Consider the following 18,951-nt stretch of genomic DNA (forward strand, 5'->3'; position numbering starts at 1 on the left):
TGAAAGTGAAGTGAGAGGTGTGGGATAACAATTTGATATTCTTTTCATCTTGATATTAATATCTAAAAGTGTTTAAGATAATTTACCTCATGCAAACCCTTGACCCTTGTAATAATAAGAGGGTTGTGAAAAACGGATGGATGACCCTTGCAAAATTAGGAGGGGAAAAGAGGAGAGAAGTTGCTAATTTAGAGAGTGTGTCTGTGAGAGAGAGAGGTTGCTATTTGAGAGAGAGAGAGAGAGAGAGAGAGAGGAATAGAGAAAGAGTGTATATGTATTTGTGAGTGACACAAGGAGAGAGAGAGAGAGCAAGCAAGAGAGAAGGTGAGTGTAAGAGAGGGAGAAGCAAGAAGTTGCCAATAAAGAGGGAGAAGCAAGAAGTTGTTGAGAGAGAGAGAGAGAGAGAGAGAGAGAGAGAGAGAGAGAGAGAGAGAGAGAGAGAGAGAGAGTATATGTATTTGTGAGCGACACAAGGAGAGAGAGCAAGCGAGAGAGAAGGTGAGTGTAAGAGAGGGAGAAGCAAGAAGTTAGAGAGAGAGAGAGAGAGAGAGAGAGAGAGAGAGAGAGAGAGAGAGAGAGAGAGAGAGAGAGAGAGAGAGAGAGAGAGAGCTTAATTAACATGGGAGGGGACGGTAGTGGTGAAAGCAGTGGAGGCGGTGGTAGAGGTGGTGGTGGTGGCGGCGATAGTGATGGTGGTGGTGGTAGTGGTCGTGGTGGCAGTAGGGGCGGTAGTGGTGCTCACAAGAGAATAGGAGGAATAAGTGGTGGTGGTGGCAGTAGGGGCAGTAGTGGTGCTTGATATGTGCATAAGAGAATAGGAGGAATATGTGGAACAAGAAAGGAGGTCGCCTGAAAAAGCTTGCTTAAATGCTCACTCGAAAAGCTCGCTTCTTGCCCTTCCCTGAACAGATCACTGGAAGGGACTTTAAAGACCATGTCAACAAGATCATGCTTCATATATAAGTTTGCCTCCATTAACATTTTCTCAACTATTTCCTCTTTCCAAGAACTAGGCACAATACAATGAGAAGATAAGTGTCAATAAACAATGGCAGTTTTATTAGCAACCAAGCCTCATTCTTTAGGATACCCTAGCTTGAGCCCCACCAACCACTTCATCATTACTTCTTCAATGTCGACTGGATTATCCACATTAAGAGCCTTCTTAGGTCTCTCGATCTTGTCACATTCTTCTCACCGAGGCTAAAATGCCCTTCTATACTATATTGTATTAAAAAAAAACAAAAAATGAAAAAATGAAGAGAGAAAAGTATGCACACACAAACACAACATTGCATCTAGGGATCCTTAAGCTAGGTATACTTGATGGGGCCTTGTGGCTCCATCCCTAAACCCCTAGCCCCACTTCCTATTTTCCCTTCTAAGCTTAGGGCACATCAAGGGTGGACACACTTAGGGAACCTCGACTCACCTATGGTTAGGTGTATCTCCCATAGTTACTTGCATAAGTTATTCCAATCATTTCCAATCTCTCATGAATATAGTGACAATACAAGAAGCACGACAACAAGCAAGTTATTCGGGCATCACTCAATGCTGCAATCCTATTGAGCATTGTATAATCTCTATTCATTTAAAAGAATCATTGTCAATATCCATGAATGTGAGCCCCATTAGCCACATAGTACTTCGAGGTTTCTCTCATGATGTCTCATTGACTTCTAACACTTCCCATCACCTACCCATCAACAATTGGTGCTCTACTTCATTGACAATCAACAAAGTGAAAGCCATCATATTGTTTTCTAACTATGTAATAACCTATGTAAGCATGTGCATTCACATAATAATTGCACCATAACCTATACACGGATTGGGTCCTCAAGTGCGAAACAACAATCTAGCTTTTGCCTTGAGTTTGACATACCTCTCAATCCATACATACATCTTGTGTACATAAACAAACTAGCACTCCCTAGAGAGAGAGCGCGAGAAGTTTTTCCTTGTAGGTACAAGCAAATGGAGTGGCTTGCAACTTCTACCTCAAGCCAACATCCTTTGTGGTGTCTAACTTCAACTAGTCCAAATAGCCACCAACCAAGAGATCCTAAATTCATGACTTGCATTCATTCCATACTACCACTTTTTGCTTGGCATCCAAAGCGCAAGTTAACTTCAATTCCCATAATGATCTTCTAAAACCTTCAACATCCAAATCAAGCTATAGCGACAACCACTACTCTTCTCATAATGATTCCATAGTCGTCTCTAATATTCTTTATTTCTAGTGCAAGCTAAAGCATGCTACTTCCGAGTGCCATAGGATTGACACTCATCTAGGAGGGGGTTAATGTTAAATGTAGGATGGAAGGTAGCTAGATAACAAAACAACTAAAGGCATGGGATAGTTAAGCAAATAAGCAAAACCAAAAAAATAAAAGAGATGTGCAAATCAAGCGAATATTGTGAGGTATATAATTTCTATCAAAGCACACAATTATATAATTAATTGTAATATTATTTTAAAATGTGGTGTAGCACCTGTGCAAGTTGTAATATTTTTCATCGGTAGAAAGATCCATAGCTTGGCAAGGGTATGGGCACTAGCTTTCATTCACTTTCATAATTGTTGGTGTAATCTAATATGTATGTGTAAACTAAGGAAGACCAGGCAAGAGCCAAATAGGAGAGATGGGCACCCAAAACTCCAAACCCTATTTATAAAACCAAAAAGTGAATGGATAAACTTATTATTGTGGTGTGTAACCTTGAGAGCATGCTTCTTCTTCTTGATTTTAGTATATCCACTTGTGCTCCATCTTGAGAGTGAGGGACTTGAGAGGTGAAGCTCATTCCTTGTGCGTGGTCTTCTCTTCTTCCCCTTCTCGGGTGAGAGCTGAATTGGAGGAGAGGTTGGATTGCTTCTGTTTTTCTTTGCATTTGCTCTTATGGATTGGGTGCTTGTGGATTAGGTTGGAAGCTATGGAGTAGCGGATGCGAATTAGGTACCATTGCATGGATTGTGGAGCCACCGTCAAGCCTTCGCTTCATCGCGTTAGGGAGAAGGTAAGGTGGTGAGTTCACTACACTCTCTTCGGCTTGTTCATTCTTGCTTTCATGTGGTTTGGGAAAAAAATGGATAAATTGATGAGTTTGGAGGATGTGTAGGCTATGTGAGAGGTAGCCATTGCCAAATTGGACAAAGTCCTTGAAACAATGTGTTTGGCCAATTGAATGAAGTGCTTGAAATAATGCGTTTCGACAAGTTAGGTGGGCAAGCTTGTGAAAGTTGTGACAATCCCTTGTAATGTTACATAGCACCTCCCAATCAAGCGATGCTTTCTTCCACCATCTAAGAAAGGTGATTTGTGGGAGATCCATGAGCAAAGCTTTTGATGATTTTTCCTTCATTGCATTTTGTCCTCCTTCTCGCCCCTCATTGTCATGCTATTTTTTAATGAAGGATCCCTCCTTCACAAGCCAGTAATCAAGCTGAGAAAAATTTTTCAGTTTATGACTTTGGAATGCTCGGCTAGGCATTAGAAAGGGAGATGGCTCGTCTTAGAGTTTTGCCAACATGGGTGGATTACGGTGACGCTTTACTGATGCTTACCTCCTACTTTTTGGGGCTGCCCAAAAGACCTGGGCACGCTTCTAGACTTTGCTTTTAGGTTTTACTTCCGATCAAATGCTCAGATGAGACTGGGCCCGTTCGTTGCTGAGCAACAGCTGCCATGGCGTCCCACGCAGGTCTACAAAGCAACGCGGGCGAAGACATGGTGTCATTGCACGTTACGCACTCCAACCTCAAGCACCATTCTGGCCAACTCCGCTTCAGCCTTCACGTATGCGTTCGTCTCTTCGTCCCAGAAAGTAATGACAGTGAAAATAAGCACCGATTAGAAAACATTCGTTGACATAGAGCCTGAAACGAGCATTGTTGAATTACTAACTTCTCATCATAGCAAAAGATGCTTTGTTATCACCATCACGAAGAGCTGGCGAATGCTTTAGAAGGGGGGACGGGGAAGAGGCATTTTATTGTTCAACTATGTGAGACTTGTGGTCCTGCCACATCTCATTACAAAAAGATGCGTAATTATCGTCATCGCAAAGAGCTGACGAATGCTTTAGAAAGGGTGGGGGATTTTAGAAACATTTCTCTGCTCGACTACGTCTGACTGGTGATCCTGGTACATGTTAGGATTGATTGATTGCAGATTGAGATAGTTGATACTGGAATTTCATTCCTGGCAGTTTTTTCCCTACAAAAAAGAGGTTACTATTTGAAACAATGACAATGAGAGAGGACTCTAATCCATTTGAAATAACGAGAATGAGAGAACTTTAATCAAGTGTACGGACCTCTGGGCCTGCAGAGACATTTGTATATTTTGCATATGAGGGCCCAAATCGATGCATCCCTTGCTTCAAGCATCTAAACCTTCTAGATGCACCTAACTACAATCCCTGCAGTGATCTCGTTTGTGATACTAGCAGTCTCAGAAACCATCATCCATTGGGATGTTGGCAGTCTCAGAAAAGAACGACCCTACATGTAAAGAGCAATTTCACAAGCTTTGATGCTTGTAAATTGAGTCACATGCTGAGTAATGCTGGTCTCCAAGGCTGGAGGGAAAGGACTGCCGACTGTGTTAGCATTAGTGCGTTTCATCTGTTTTATGGTTTCTATTTGGGCGTTTGGAAGGGGCTGGCTCAGTTGTCTCGGGTCTTGTTCCTTGGCCCAATTATAGTTGTCTTCCCTCCCCTCTCCAATGTTCGTTGCACATCTACATCTTGCGGGGGGCAGGCCAGAGAGAGAGAGAGAGAGCTAGCTTTTGTATCTCTTTCTCATGTGGTATAAAAACGACCAAGCACTTGGTTTTGGTGCACGTGTTTCTGCTGTTCCCGCTGTCTCTGATTTGTTACAGGCTGTGTTTACTGGACTTGGGGCTGAGAAAATCTGTGCTTAGCTGCTGGCCATCGTCATGGGTGCTGGGCGACCTTGCTGTACATGACATATTAATCTGCTGTTTGCTACAAACAGTCATCTCACTGCTCCAAGACCTGTGTTCTTCAGCTCCATCTGCCGTTTTTCTTACCTACAGCACGTTCACCCTTGTGTTTGCCTTTTCCAGCTGTCACAAGCTCTTCCACAGCCATTGTCTCTTGCTTCTTACATGTCAACCTGGGTCTTCAGCTGCCTTTTGACTTTGACATTTCATCCTTGCTCGACTTGCATTTCTCAGCCTGTGATATTCTTGATCATAATATATTTGTTTAAGAGAGGGTTCATGTGTTGGTATTCACTACACCTCTCTTTGCTTTATTTGTATCTCTCGACTGTGTGGATCTCTTTGCTTAAAATATTGAACCTTTGATTTAATTCAGCTTATTGACCATAAGTGCCCTATGTACTCTCTCATACCCTTTTTTAGTTCTCTTTTCCTTTCATCATTCAATGGCTCTTACATATTCCAACGCTGATGGTAAGCTCAATGGCCTAGCTAACTTACTTGGAGTGGCGTTATGAAAGCCTAGTTCGCGCAATAGCAGCGATGGTACCTTGTTTTGAGATCAACTCATTTCCTCAACAACCATCTTATCTTCCATTTGTTTGGGACAAAGACAATTTTCAAGAAGTCGGATAGAGATGATGCCAAAGCATATTGACTGTACCTTGAAGAAAGTCCTATTGGTGGGCACCTCTTGTGGCACATGTTTTGAGGTATGTGCAAAGCTTTAACTTATAAGGGTCCATTGACCGTGTGGGCTACTAGCCTTTATGGTTAGCTTGAGACCATGTGGTTCAAGTTAGTCGACACCATTCAATAATTCATCTTTGAGTGACCCAAATTCATCATATGATTTGCAACATGCAATGAGTTCTACTTGAAGCTCATTTGGTGGGAATTGTTCTCTGCAAGCTATCTCTTAAGTACAATTGTGTGGCAAATATCTTACAATTTCAGATGTCATGTTTTGACTCTTGAGTCAGTTTCTAGTATATGATCTCAATATTATTAGAGCATGAGTCTATACTCATGCTTCAAGGGAGCTGACCATTTGGTTTGGCAGCATCCATGATCAAGTATTCATAGTTTTAGAGGGGAGTGACAAGAAGAAGAAGAAGAAGAAGAAGAAGGGGTGATGATGTAAGAGTGTACAACAAAAGAGAATCATGAACACAAAGAGGAAAGAGAAGAGAGAGAAAAAGAGAGAAGAGAATGAAGCGATAAACCTACATTAAAAGGTTGAATCCAATGGTAGACTAATTAGTCCTTGCATGCAGCCCAAGGTGTTAGTGAGGGCATTGGATTAGGCTTATGACAATGATAGCACAAGAGACTAAGGAGGATTGAAGATAGAGTGTGCCAAACTTGCAAGAAGATAATGTTATTTGCCACATATGGGAGGAGGCTATAAATAGCCAACTAATGCCAAAATTGACCAAATGAAAATCAGATGGCCCTAAAAGTAATGCAATCAGCTTGTAAAAAATTGGCTGATTAATTGCTATAGATCACAAAAATGCTAGCACAAATGTTTGGCAAGTCAACCCCAACTCTAGTCTCTGGTCAATAAATAGGTTGTGTAGCCATTGAAAAAGAAACGTAGCACGTTTGGGACCAATGTGATAACACCCTAAACATGTTGTAAAATAGATGCACATTGAAATAATGGGCTGAAACAGTTAGAGCTCATATGTCGCTATCAAACTTTGATGGAGCTCATAACTAGGAGATGACAAATTGACTAAATGTAGAGATGACAAATTGACAAAATATAGGCTAACAAAGGCTACTTCTTTAGTTAGAAGGGTATCCTCGGAAGGACTGCAAGAAGCTATCTCCCGAGTATGACGGTGTGGTGAATGCCTTACAATCTTAGATGTGATTGACTTGACAATCGAGTCAATCTCTAGCATATGACCTCAATGTTATTGGAGCATAACTCTATACTTAGTTGAGAAGGAAGGTTGCCATCTAAGTTTGTCAATATCCATGATTGAGCATTCTTTGTTTTAGAGAGCAATGATATGAAGAAGTAGAAGGGGAAATGTAGCTTCTTTGGTAAGAAGAGGTATCTACGAAAGGATTGTAAGAAGCTGGTGACATTGCAAAAGTAAAAGCAAATGAAGGTCAAGCACCCTTTGATTTTGATTGTTTGGCCAAGGGCGCAATGACCATAGAATGGGTCTTTTCACCCTAGTTAGTGCTGTTATCCTTAAGAAACTCTAGTCTAAAGAGTGAACCTTGGAACCAATCTTTCTCCTTAGATAGAATGGTAAATAACCTGATTAAGCACTAATTACAAGGATAAAATTCACATAAACTAAAAATACACACTTTACCACTTTAATCTTGGACATTGGACACCTTATTGGCCCCAAAATTGGCGTCCCTTGTGGTATTTCTTTATTTTATATTGCAAATGCAAAAAGTATAATCGAGATCCATTGACTTCCTCCACTAATCCAAGTGCTACTTGCTCTAAAAATTAACTAGCAAGCCTCCAAACCAATTTGCCCCTTGGTTTAGTCTTCATCTTGCTCCTTGAATAACAAATTCAGTCCCAAATTTGATATTGGTTGGTTGGTCTCTTGTATCTTCTTGAAATTCCTCAATTTCAGTTGTTGGAATTTAAGTCCTAGCCCCTCAATTTTGAGCATGCATCCCGAAGTGGTTGTTAGACTCTAATTTCTGTTGTAAATTAGGGTTTACAATGGAGATTTTCAAATATCTTCACTTTTGATGACTCAAATGGTTGGATTTGGTGGGATAACTTGAGAGATGACTGGGGGATGAGATAGAATGTTGTAGAGAGAAAGATTATAGAGTTTCTTTGTGAGAGATGTTGAAAAAACTGCTGCCACCTTGTTCAAACAGCCATGGAAGTTGTCACTTACAACTTAGGACCACTAGAAAGATAATTGTTCCCTTTTGTATGTTGTCCCTTGCACTAGAAGAACCTTGGGCTATTGTCACTTGCTTTTGGAGGGCTCCAAACTGCTGTCACATGCTGTAGGACCGATCCCTGGTGGCTACAAATCACATTAGTAGTCTCTCCTTACTCTTTAATAGTCTCCTCCTCTCTCACAATGGCTAGAATATACTTCCACTAGTTCTTGAAAACGTTTTTTCCACTTGTATGGGCAAGTTTTACCAAGTGGCAGTCTTCTAATCTCATTTTTCAGCATTATCTAGTTAATTAAATTATTTTTTAAAATATTAATTCTGAAAATTAATTTAATAATGATAAAAAATTAGTTCCAATAGCTAATTTTAGTACTTATTGACCTTTAGATTGGCACTAATTAATTTATTAATGCCTAGTTTCTAATGCCACTACTAACATTAGTGACCAATAAATTGGTCTAGGCCTAAATCTGACATTGGGTACCACCTAGTACTTTTGAGACATAATTTATTACAACTTTTGCTTTGCGCACCGATTGATATCTCGAGGTCTTGGGTCCCACATCGTGAAACAATTAACTTGCACCTCGCATGTGTAAGTCACATGAACACATTTGATTAACTTTTAATCAAATGCTAGGCAAAGCAATAAAATTTCATGTCCTTGTGACAAATGTGGTGGGTGGTGGAGGTGGAGCTTATGATCTCATTCATATTTAGATGTGGTGGACCTAGAGTGTGACCTTCTATATGTATCAATGCAGTTTGATAGTTTAGCCTTTGAGTTGGTTTGCCTTTGAGATTCATGATGAGTGGCTAAATAGAGAGTAATGTTTGTCCCTGGTTTCATCTTGTATGAGAGGATCCCTTTTACGGTTTGATGGAAGGCGGGGTATCCATGGCCATGATGCATTTTCCATGGAGTTGGTTTATGATAGGTATTGTGATTTAGCTATTTTTACTCTTTGTGATTAGAGCTTGTTACGATCATCATTTGACATGAGTTGTTTTTTTGAGGCACCTTAGTGGTGGCTTGATTACCCACTGCTTGGGTATTCATGGCTTCTTCCATGTGTCATTATCTATGTACAATGCTGGATATGGTACATGTCTTTGATAGATCATTGCTTTGATATGGGGGTCCAAGCTGAAAGCTAACTTAAAAGGGATCATTTAAGTAGCAACTTTGTAGGTCTTTTGATATAAGTGCAAGAGGCGGATGGCAACTTCGTATCCTAGTTTTTTCTATGGGTTTCTAGTAGCTTGGTCAAAATTCTAAAAGGGTTTTGTTGGTAGATTGTGCAAAACCATTTTGTTGAGAGATAATTGTTGTGGATTTGTCAGTTCATGTGTGAGTTTGTGCTTGTATTTGTGGGTTTGCTTGTATTTTTCCAGATGTGATGTGGCTATTAACAGCCATGTTTGCTACGCACTGTTATCTCTTGCTTGTGAGGCACAGTTTGAGTCAAATAGGGACATTAGGAGCTCTGATATGTGCTTTGATGAAGGAGGTAGCTTATTCTAGAGCAATGCATATCTTCTTCTAGTCGAGTTTTGTGTGCATTTCTTACATTTCCAGTTAGTTTCCAGCTCTTGCTAGTGCTTGCCTGCTTGCCATTGGACAACCTAGGATGCCATGCCATTGTTTGCGGAATTTTTCTATGCAGTCAGACTGCATTTATTGCAGCGCCAACATATTATTCAGCAGGTTGGCCATATTTAGAGCTATTTATGGTAGGTCGGCTAGATTTGGAGGCATTCAACTATTTTATAGCTGACCCTCCTCACTTTGACACTAATCTTTTGCCAGGTGCTTTGTTGGTTTCTGCAGTTTCCTCCATCTTCGGCATGGACAACAGTTTGGATGATCTCCGTTTTTTGTCTCCGTCACCGTCTCCACCATAGTCAGGGTCACCATCACTGTCGCCGATGTTATTGCTATCATCATTTCAGCTTGATTCGATACCCTCACTGATGCATTGTGCTATGTGCAGGGATTGATCAATCCTTTTCTTTGTATTCAACATTTTATTTAGTTAGTGCAGAATTTTTTCTTCATCTCTTGTTGTCTCTCTCTCTTTTTCTCTCCGAGTTCATGGTTCTTTTGTTGCGCACTCTCACATGGTATCAGAGCTCCTAATATCCTCGTTTGACTCAAACTAAGACTCACAGGCAAGACATGACCACACATGACACACATGATTTCTAATACCCTCTCTTAGATATTGGATGTGGTGGAAGGCCAAAGAAGATGCGGATCCAAGGAAGGTAGGAGTCTATTGCTACACCCATTCCCACTTGAAGGACAGATATGGCCGACATGTATATTGTGGGGGATCATGTGGTTTGTGATGATTCAAACACCACCATCTTGTCTCTCTTTCCTGCTATATGCTTTTGGGGTTTCCAATACCCGATTGGCATTGATGGCATCTCTTGAGTAGGTGCAAGTCCAACCCTCTCTATCGGCATCCGATAAGTTGGATAGGATGAATTATTCTCTATGGTCATGCTGCATAGAGTGTGTTCGCGACGATTGTGACCTTTGGGATTTTGTTATTTTCCATATATCTTGACCTACTGTCACGATGATGTGATTGCGGATTCGACAGGTTAATGGGATTGGTCGAATGCCAAAGCCCGCTCTTTTCTCTTTTTGAGTTGTAGAGATTTTATGCTCGTGCATGTTGGACATATCCACACCATTGTAGAGCTTTGAAGGAGATTGGCATCTCTATTTTGGGTCTAGACATTTGGGCATCAATTATCAATTCTCTCTTCAGTTGAAGCTACGACAGCTTTGTGTTGCTGATTCCCCTATGCTGAGGGATCACATGTATGGGGTAGAGGAGCTTTGGGATGAGCTTTCATTCCTTGGTACAACCATTTCGAGAGGGCCTAGCTGTGACACTTCTCTCACATCTTTCGTCATCGACCTATGATGTGCTCTACACTAGTCTTCTCACTTCTTGTAGCCGGGAGACTCACTTGGGAGGAGCTAGTCCCATTGGTGCTTGAGCAAGATGTGCATCACAGTGAGAGTTTCTTGCAGACCCTTTGCATGTGGTTGTGCCTTATCTCTAGGTAGAGGACATGCCAAGTAGAAGATAGGGAAGAGGAAGAAGTTGGAGTCATCTTCCGACTTTGATATAGATTTTATGGGGAAGTGTAGAGGATATTCCATGTGTCTTCATTGTAGGAAGGCCTCACACCCTGAGAAGTGTTGGAAGAAGCACCCTCACCTTTGTCCAGGAGTGAAGGATGGAACATCACTCGGGCCTTCTTCTATCTCTACACCAGTTGTTACCCATGAGTCTGTGCTCCTTCATAAACATGTCTTGGAGGAGCCGTCTTTAGTGGTCGACTTGTCTTTAGAGCACCCTTGACTCATAGATAGTGATGCTTCGAGCCATATGACTCCTCAAGGTTCTATGCTATAGGATCTTCGTCCATGTAAGGGTTTAGATACTCTTGGTGATGTTTGTTTGTTTCCTATTACTAGTGTTGACACTTTGTCGTTATTGCCCAATTGTTCCTCTAGCTCCATCTTGGGAGTCCTCCATGTTTCAGATTTGGGCTTTTCCACTCCTCTTTGTTTATGGCATGTGAAACTAGCCTTCCTCCTTAGATAGGGTGGTAAATAACCTAATTTAGCACTAATAACAAGCAACATAAAATTTACATAAACTGAAAATGCACACTTTATCACTTTAATTTGGGACATTGGACACCCTATCCGAGGAGGAAGGTTGGTTTCATGTTTACATTGCTAGGGTTATTAAGGTAAATTGTGCATTTCAATTTATGTTTATTTGCTGTAATTAAGTGCTTAATCAGGGAATTACCACCCTTTCCAAGAAGGAAGGCTGGTTTCATGGTTCCATTGTTAGGATACCATCAATTTCCTCGAATTGGTGGGCTTGAGGCACTTGATTGAAGGTTAGAAGCTTTGTTCTAGTGCTGAAATTGTATTCAGCTAAGCATTACAGCAAGAAGGTCTTTAAATAGTGAGATGGGATAAAGCAGGGATGCTGCCTGTGAATCTGAAAATGCACAAAGTGTTGGGGAAAATGTAATCCCTAATCTTGGACAAGGCGTGCAGCATGGACAACAAGCTGATAATGTTGGTTTATACCAAAATATGGGCCCTTTTAGGCCTTCAGAAGTTGATGACCAGCAAGAGCAAGAGGAATTTGATGACCATTTTAAAGATCAGTTGATGACAGCAGCTAAAATGTTCATGTAATTGGCAAATTATCCTCACTTCATGCACTTTTTTGTTAAAAGATGACGTACCAGTGAGACAATAGGGTTGGCGGGGAGGAACACGGAGTGAACTTGGCAAACATGGAGAAGATGGAGTGAATGTGATACAAGGGACCAAGGGTGCCATAGCACAAGGAAGATGATGAGAACAGCCACGAACCATGAACCGCAATGTCCTCCTGAAGGGGTGTGAGGGTAGTGGAAAGACTGGAGAGAAGAGGCGACGGACTGAATGAATCAGCTGTGAGTAATAAATGAGAGAGTGCCCTATAAATAGGCACAGTTTGTCTAGGATGGCGCCCCTTTTTGGAACTGCAAACCCTAAACGCAAAATGCAAAAACGCAAAAACGCAAATTGCGGATGAAGGGTGAAGGGTTTCTCAACATATAGTAAAGGTAAGAAGAGGAAATCGTCTTCAAGGGGTTTAGGATAGCAAGATGCATCGAAGAAAGAGCCATTTCAGCACCATGACGTTCCAAACGTGGGTAGTGAGCATAAGCAAATGATGCTAGTGGCGCAATTGATGCATAGCAAGGCCAACTTGGAAGTGACAATTCAATGCTTTTTGGACAGTAGGGCATGCACGCAATGATGGGGCAGCCATGATACTTTGGTGGTGGCACTAGTGTCCATGCTATGGTGGGTTAGGGACCACATATGAAGATGTGTTACACAACTTTATATGATATGTAGCAACCAATGCGTGGTGTGGAAGGCCCAATGTATCCGGGTATGGATGGTAATATGCATAAACCCATGTGTAACAATGTTGGCATGATCCTGGGGCACAAAGTGGCAAGTTTGGCGATGCATATATGCGGCCCGTTGTGTTTGGGACTCATGTTATTAATGTTGTTCTTGAAATGCTTTGTATAGTGTTGGTCATGAGGAAAAATGCTACTAGTAATGCATGCAATGTATGGAAAAATATATCTTGGTATGATTGGTAGTTGCAATGGTCCAAACTATGCAAACAAGAATGTTTCCTAATGCATCTGGTGCTCCTAGCATGTTAGGTACACATGAGGGGCTAGTCCACTGGATGCAATGTTGCATATTAGTTAAGTTGGAATTGCAGCAATGTGAAAGTATAAAGCATCACAATTCTTAAGGGGAAGAAAGGCCTACAACCTAGTGGAGGCTTGAGGCAAGTAAAGCTAGAGGTAAAGCTTCCACATGCTTCTTGGTGAAGCTTCAGCATTGTTTCACTAATTGATGCAAAATGGATGGAAGAGGATGACTTGGCAAACCATCCTAAGTTGTTGTAGCTTTACCTAGATGTCTATTTGTTAGAGCCACTCATTTAGGTTTAGCAGAGCAGAGTTTCGGAGTATTGCCGTGATGCTCAAGGGGGAGGTAGCACTTCCACTCCACTAGTTGTGAATAACTCTTGTATATAGTGGATCTCGGATGTATTCAATATGCTTCCAAGGTATTGTATTAATAGTATGTTTGCCATGAGGTCACTACTCAGTGTACTAGTCACTATGAGATGTATACAGATGGGTACAAGTTTCTCGGGCACTAAAACTATACTTTTGCATCAGTTTATGATAAGTTTAGCATGAGTTTTAACCTTAGTTTTGAGACAATTTTAAAAAAAAGTTTCAACTTAATTTTTAATCAATTTGAGAACCGTTTATGGTCACTTTTGGGAGTGTTTTTGCAACCAGTTTGTGATCAGTTTGGGATCACATTTGCAGTAGTCTATGATAAGTTCTCAAATCAAGAAGCGATCAACTTATGATAAGATTATGCTCGGTTTTCAATGGTTTACAGCTGGCTCCATGGATAGTAACATGTGAATAAATGCCATTGAGAGTTTTGGATTGTGTTGAAAATATTCTTTTCTATGGTTGATAGTCAAAACAGTTGAGAAACATGAGTTATGGATGCATCCAATGAGTTTCTAACAACAGTTTTGGATAGATTTTCAGTTTTATGTTATGTATATACTAGCTGGAAATTTTCTATAGATTTGGAGCATGTGACATGGTTGGACAATAGTGGCTAATGTTGTGACTATGATGCCTTATGGAAATTCTAGTGTAGTATGCTTTTCTTTTGGCACAATGCAGTGCAAGTAAGAACAATTGTAGGGATTTCAAGGGGGAAGGAGGTTTGCTATGGGGATTCATCCCCCCTCCCAAACTTGCAACAAAAGCTTTGGTGGAGGTGGATCCACTTGCAACCTCTTTGGCGTGCTCGTCATGCTCCAAAACAAGCGGCGCAAGCTCCTCCCATAGAAGCTTCTCATGGATCCTTGATGTAAGAAGGCTGGTGTAGAAAATATCAAAGTGGGGAGATGGCAACTGAGTTAAAAGAATCATAGTTATATTCTCTGAAGAGATCAGCTTGTCTCCAACGTGTTGATATGATCCTTCATGGAAAGAGAATCATTAGCAGCGAGTATCCATAATTTCTTCTAGAGAGTAGTCCGGTGGGCAAATGTCTTCTAATGGTACAAAGACGCAAGCTTTTTTCACACATTTGCTGCTTCTTGCAACCTATGCACATGCAGGATAGAATCCTATAAGCTCATAAAGAGGGGCAAGCTCCTCCCATAAAAGCTTCTCATGGGTCCTCGATATAAGAAGGTTGGTGTAGAAGATATCAAACTGGGGAGATGGCAACTAAGTCAAAAGAATCATAGTCACATTCTTTGAAGAGATTAGCTTGTCTCCAATGTGTTGATATGATCCTTCATGGAAAGAGAATCATCAGTAGTGAGCATCCGTAATTTCTTCTAGAGAGTAATCCGGTGAGCAAATGCCTTCTAATGGTACAAAGAAGCAAGCTTTTTCCACACTTATGCTACTTCTTGCAACCTATGCACATGCACTAGGGTAGAATCCTGTAAGCTCATAAAGAGGAAAGATTGGGCTCTAGAGTTGAGCCGATTCCATAAGGCTGCATGATTCATTGATGATCCAATGGTGGGATCCTTCAATGGACGGGGAATAGGATGAGTAACAAACTCCCAAAGATAGAAGATATCGAGGATACACTCCATCTCACACGACCAAAGCGAGCAGTTTGAACCATCAAGCTGGTCCTCTTTGGGTAAAGAAGGGAGTACAGGCACTTCAATAGAGGGTGCTAAGATCTTTGGGTAAAGAAATTTGCGTTTTGGTGGTAGAGTCCTAAAACAGGAGGAAATCCGCTATAGGATGCTAAGATCTTGATGTAGAAGGTCCGCTTGAGGGTGAAAAGCTGTTGTTGGTGTTAGCAGTCATGTTTGTCATGCCTTGTCATCTCCTGCCTGTGAGCCTCAGTCTGAGTCAGACGAGGACATTAGGAGCTCTGACATGTCTGTCATGTGTTATGATGGGGGAGGCTAGTCACTCTTGATTGGCTGTCTTAGGATGTGTATTTCTTTTTGGCCTCTTTTAGTGGGCAGGCATTGGCTGCCCGGCCACTTTTTGGTCACTATTGTGGGGCGCCCATTTTAGGGCATTTTTAGGGTTTGCGCCCATTTTAGGGTTTACGCCCATTTTAGGGTTAGGGTTAGGGTTTGCCCTTTTGCCTATTTATTGGCAGCCCCCCTCCCCACTTGGTCACTTGTCTTCTTGCAGATTCCAACACTCCTTCTCCCCCGTGGTGGTGCTGCCATCATCATCAGCCTGATCTGGTGCCCTCACTGACGCTGTGGGCTGCGTGCAGGGACTGATCAGTCCATTTCAGTGTATTCAGCGTTCATTTCAGTCAGTGCAGATTTCTCTTTTTTATTTTCTGCTTTCTCTCTCTCTCTCCCTCCGTGTTCGTATTTCCTCTTCCGCAGTGCACTCTCACTTGGTATCAGAGCCGAAGGAGAGTACACGGAGCTGAGTTTTACGCAGGAGAACACCCACAACCTTGCGTTTGCTGGTCAAGACGTCTCCAACAGCTGAGGCGTCACCTTGTGCACCATCTCCTTGATCAAGGCGGCCTGTTTTGGTGTCACATATTTGCGTTTGCTGCTGGCGCCTTCTCCAGTGGCTGCCACGTCATCACCCACCTCTTCCTGCTTGCGTTTTCAGCCTGGGCGGCCCTCCTCTAGTTGGGCGACACTCTTTCAGCCTGCGCCTTGCTGTTCTGGCTGTTGTTCCATCTTCAGGTGGCTCTTTTCCTGCTGGCGACCTATTCCCAGGCTGCGTTTTGAGGCAGGAGGCTGTTTTTCTGTGGTGATTGCATCGTTAGCATTTGCGTTTGACATCATCCTTGCGTTCTGTGCAAGGCGGCCAGCTCAGGAGCCTCTGGTGTTTGTGTTTCGGCACCGGCAACCTTCCCTTGTTGTGTTTTGGTGTTTGCAGATATCGAAGATGTCTTCTCATCAGTTTACGGGCTTTGATGACTCAGATGACGAGCTTTTGTCTCGACACTCATCTGAACGGAGGCGTGATTTCTATCACGAGGACCGTCATCCGGAGTCTATTCCTCTTTCCTGTCCCCCTTCTATTCATGTATCTCGGCGATCCCCTTCCAGTGGGCCGAAGATGCAGCCTTTGGTACCCCCTATACAGGTACCCGTACTTCCTCAGCTACCCAAAGAGGACCGGTTGGATGGCTCCAACTTTTCTCTATGGTCCTGCACGATGGAGTGTATCTTGGACTCCTTTGATCTTTGGGAGCTTGTTTCTGTTCCTATTCCCCGGCCTCAGGTGGATCCCGCAGATGGGACATCTACGGATCGTGCAGCCTTATGGGATCGGCTTAGTTCTAGAGCCAGATCTTTCCTCTTTCTGAGTTTGCAAGATTCTGTCCTTGTTCATGTTCACAGGTTGAAAACTGCAGCAGACGTGTGGAGAAAGCTCGCGTCTCTCTATCAATAGAAGACGTTTGCCCACCGGATATCTCTCGAAAAGAAGTTGCGGATGCTCGCTATTGATGATAGTCCTTCCATGAAGGACCACATCAACAGATTACAGGATATGAGGGATGAGCTTGCATCCCTCGGTCGGACGATATCTTCTGAAAACATGGCTATGATTCTTTTGACTCAGTTGCCATCGCCTCGGTTTGATGTCTTCTACACCAGCCTTCTTACATCGAGGACCCGTGAGAAGCTTCTATGGGAGGAGCTATCCCCGCTTATCTTGGAGCATGACGAGCGACTCAGAAAGGTCAGTGCTAGTGGATCCGACTCCACTAGAGCCTTTGTTGCAGGTTCGGGAGGACAGAAGAAGAAGAAGACGAAGTCAAAGGCTAAGAGGAAGGACAGTTCTTCAGGCTCTGACTCAGATTCAGAGAGACCGAAGTGCCCACACTGTGGGAAAGGGACACATCCCGAGGAGAAATGCTGGAAGAAGTACCCTCACCTTCGTCCGGGAGCGAAAGGTGGATCTACATCGGAGCCTTCTTCTACCTCTACACCAGCTGTTACCCATGAGTCAGTGTTCCTTCATATCCATGCTTTGGAGGAGGATCCTTCTTCCGTGGCTGCAGTGTCTTCTGCGCAGCCTTGGTTAGTGGACAGTGGTGCTTCGAGTCATATGACTCCCAGAGGTGATTTGTTACAGGATCTCCGTCCATCAGAGGGTTCAGTCACTGTTGGTGACATTTTATCGGTGCCTATTAGTGGTGTTGGCACATTGCCTTTGTTTACCAACCGACCTTCGAGCTCCTTTTCCCAAGCCCTACATGTTCCGGATTTGGGCCTTCCCCTCCTCTCAGTTTATGGCCTTACGAGGCTTGGCACACGAGTGATCTTCACCGAGCATGCCATTGTTATTGAGGATTCTTTTACAGGAGCTGTCTTATCTACAGGTTGGCAGGAGAGCGGGCTTTACAGGCTCCATTCCCCTTCTTTGATGCAAGGTCCTCCGAGGCAGTCTATTGCTACACCCGTTTCCGCTTGTGCACCTTCTATTCCACAGGTTCCTTCCCATCCCCCACCTTCTCCTCCGGTGGTTCCCTCGTACCCCCCATCCCTTTCAGAGGGGGACGATCTCGGTGATGCGGCTGTGGATTCCCTGGCCCCTAGTGTTTTAGAGGGGGATTCCCAGGATCGTGAGGAGCTCCTTCAGCAGCAGTCTACATCGACGGACTTCATCGACATTGGCATTCCTCTTGCCACCCCAGGATCTATTTCTTCCTTGGCCTTCAGCCACATCCAGGATCTGAGAGGGGGTGTTAGCAGTCATGTTTGTCATGCCTTGTCATCTCTTGCCTGTGAGCCTCAGTCTGAGTCAGACGAGGACATTAGGAGCTCTGACATGTCTGTCATGTGTTATGATGGGGGAGGCTAGTCACTCTTGATTGGCTGTCTTAGGATGTGTATTTCTTTTTGGCCTCTTTTAGTGGGCAGCCACTGGCTGCCCGGCCACTTTTTGGTCACTGTTGTGGGGCGCCCATTTTAGGGCATTTTTAGGGTTTGCGCCCATTTTAGGGTTTGCGCCCATTTTAGGGTTAGGGTTAGGGTTTGCCCTTTTGCCTATTTATTGGCAGTCCCCCTCCCCACTTGGTCACTTGTCTTCTTGCAGATTCCGACACTCCTCCCCCGTGGTGGTGCTGCCATCATCATCAGCCTGATCTGGTGCCCTCACTGACGCTGTGGGCTGCGTGCAGGGACTGATCAGTCCATTTCAGTGTATTCAGCATTCATTTCAGTCAGTGCAGATTTCTCTTCCTTATTTTCTGCTTTCTCTATCTCTCTCCCTCCGTGTTCGTATTTCCTCTTCCGCAGCGCACTCTCACTGTTGGCGCATAGAAGGATGCAAAAAGCACAAAACACTGATCAAGTTGTTGTTGCCTACTTTAGAAAGGTTGCGTTTGATAGGAGAATGATTGTCGCTTGTCTAGGAAAGTGTTGTTAAGTAGGGGTTG

At 43.0% G+C, this 18,951-nt stretch overlaps 1 protein-coding gene across 3 annotated transcripts in view; it reads left to right on the plus strand.

Moving 5' to 3' along the window:
- The first annotated feature begins 3,560 nt into the window (after positions 1 to 3,560).
- Positions 3,561 to 18,951, plus strand: part of EMB2804 (tubulin folding cofactor B) — an 84,261-nt gene continuing 68,870 nt past the window's right edge. For 2 of the 3 annotated variants that reach the window (XR_015693197.1, XM_087693466.1), the window contains exon 1: positions 3,561 to 3,806. Coding sequence is in view for 2 of the 3 variants with exons in the window: in XM_087693466.1 (XP_087549592.1) it covers positions 3,696 to 3,806 (111 nt within the window). In the remaining variant the exon portion in view is untranslated. The remainder of the gene's footprint in view (positions 3,807 to 18,951) is intronic. The other variant, XM_087693458.1, reaches the window with a different exon arrangement.

The sequence above is a fragment of the Lygodium microphyllum genome, chromosome 2, assembly GCF_053477565.2.
Source record: "Lygodium microphyllum isolate KBCC chromosome 2, Lygodium_microphyllum_v1.1.10, whole genome shotgun sequence".
NCBI lineage: Eukaryota > Viridiplantae > Streptophyta > Polypodiopsida > Schizaeales > Lygodiaceae > Lygodium > Lygodium microphyllum.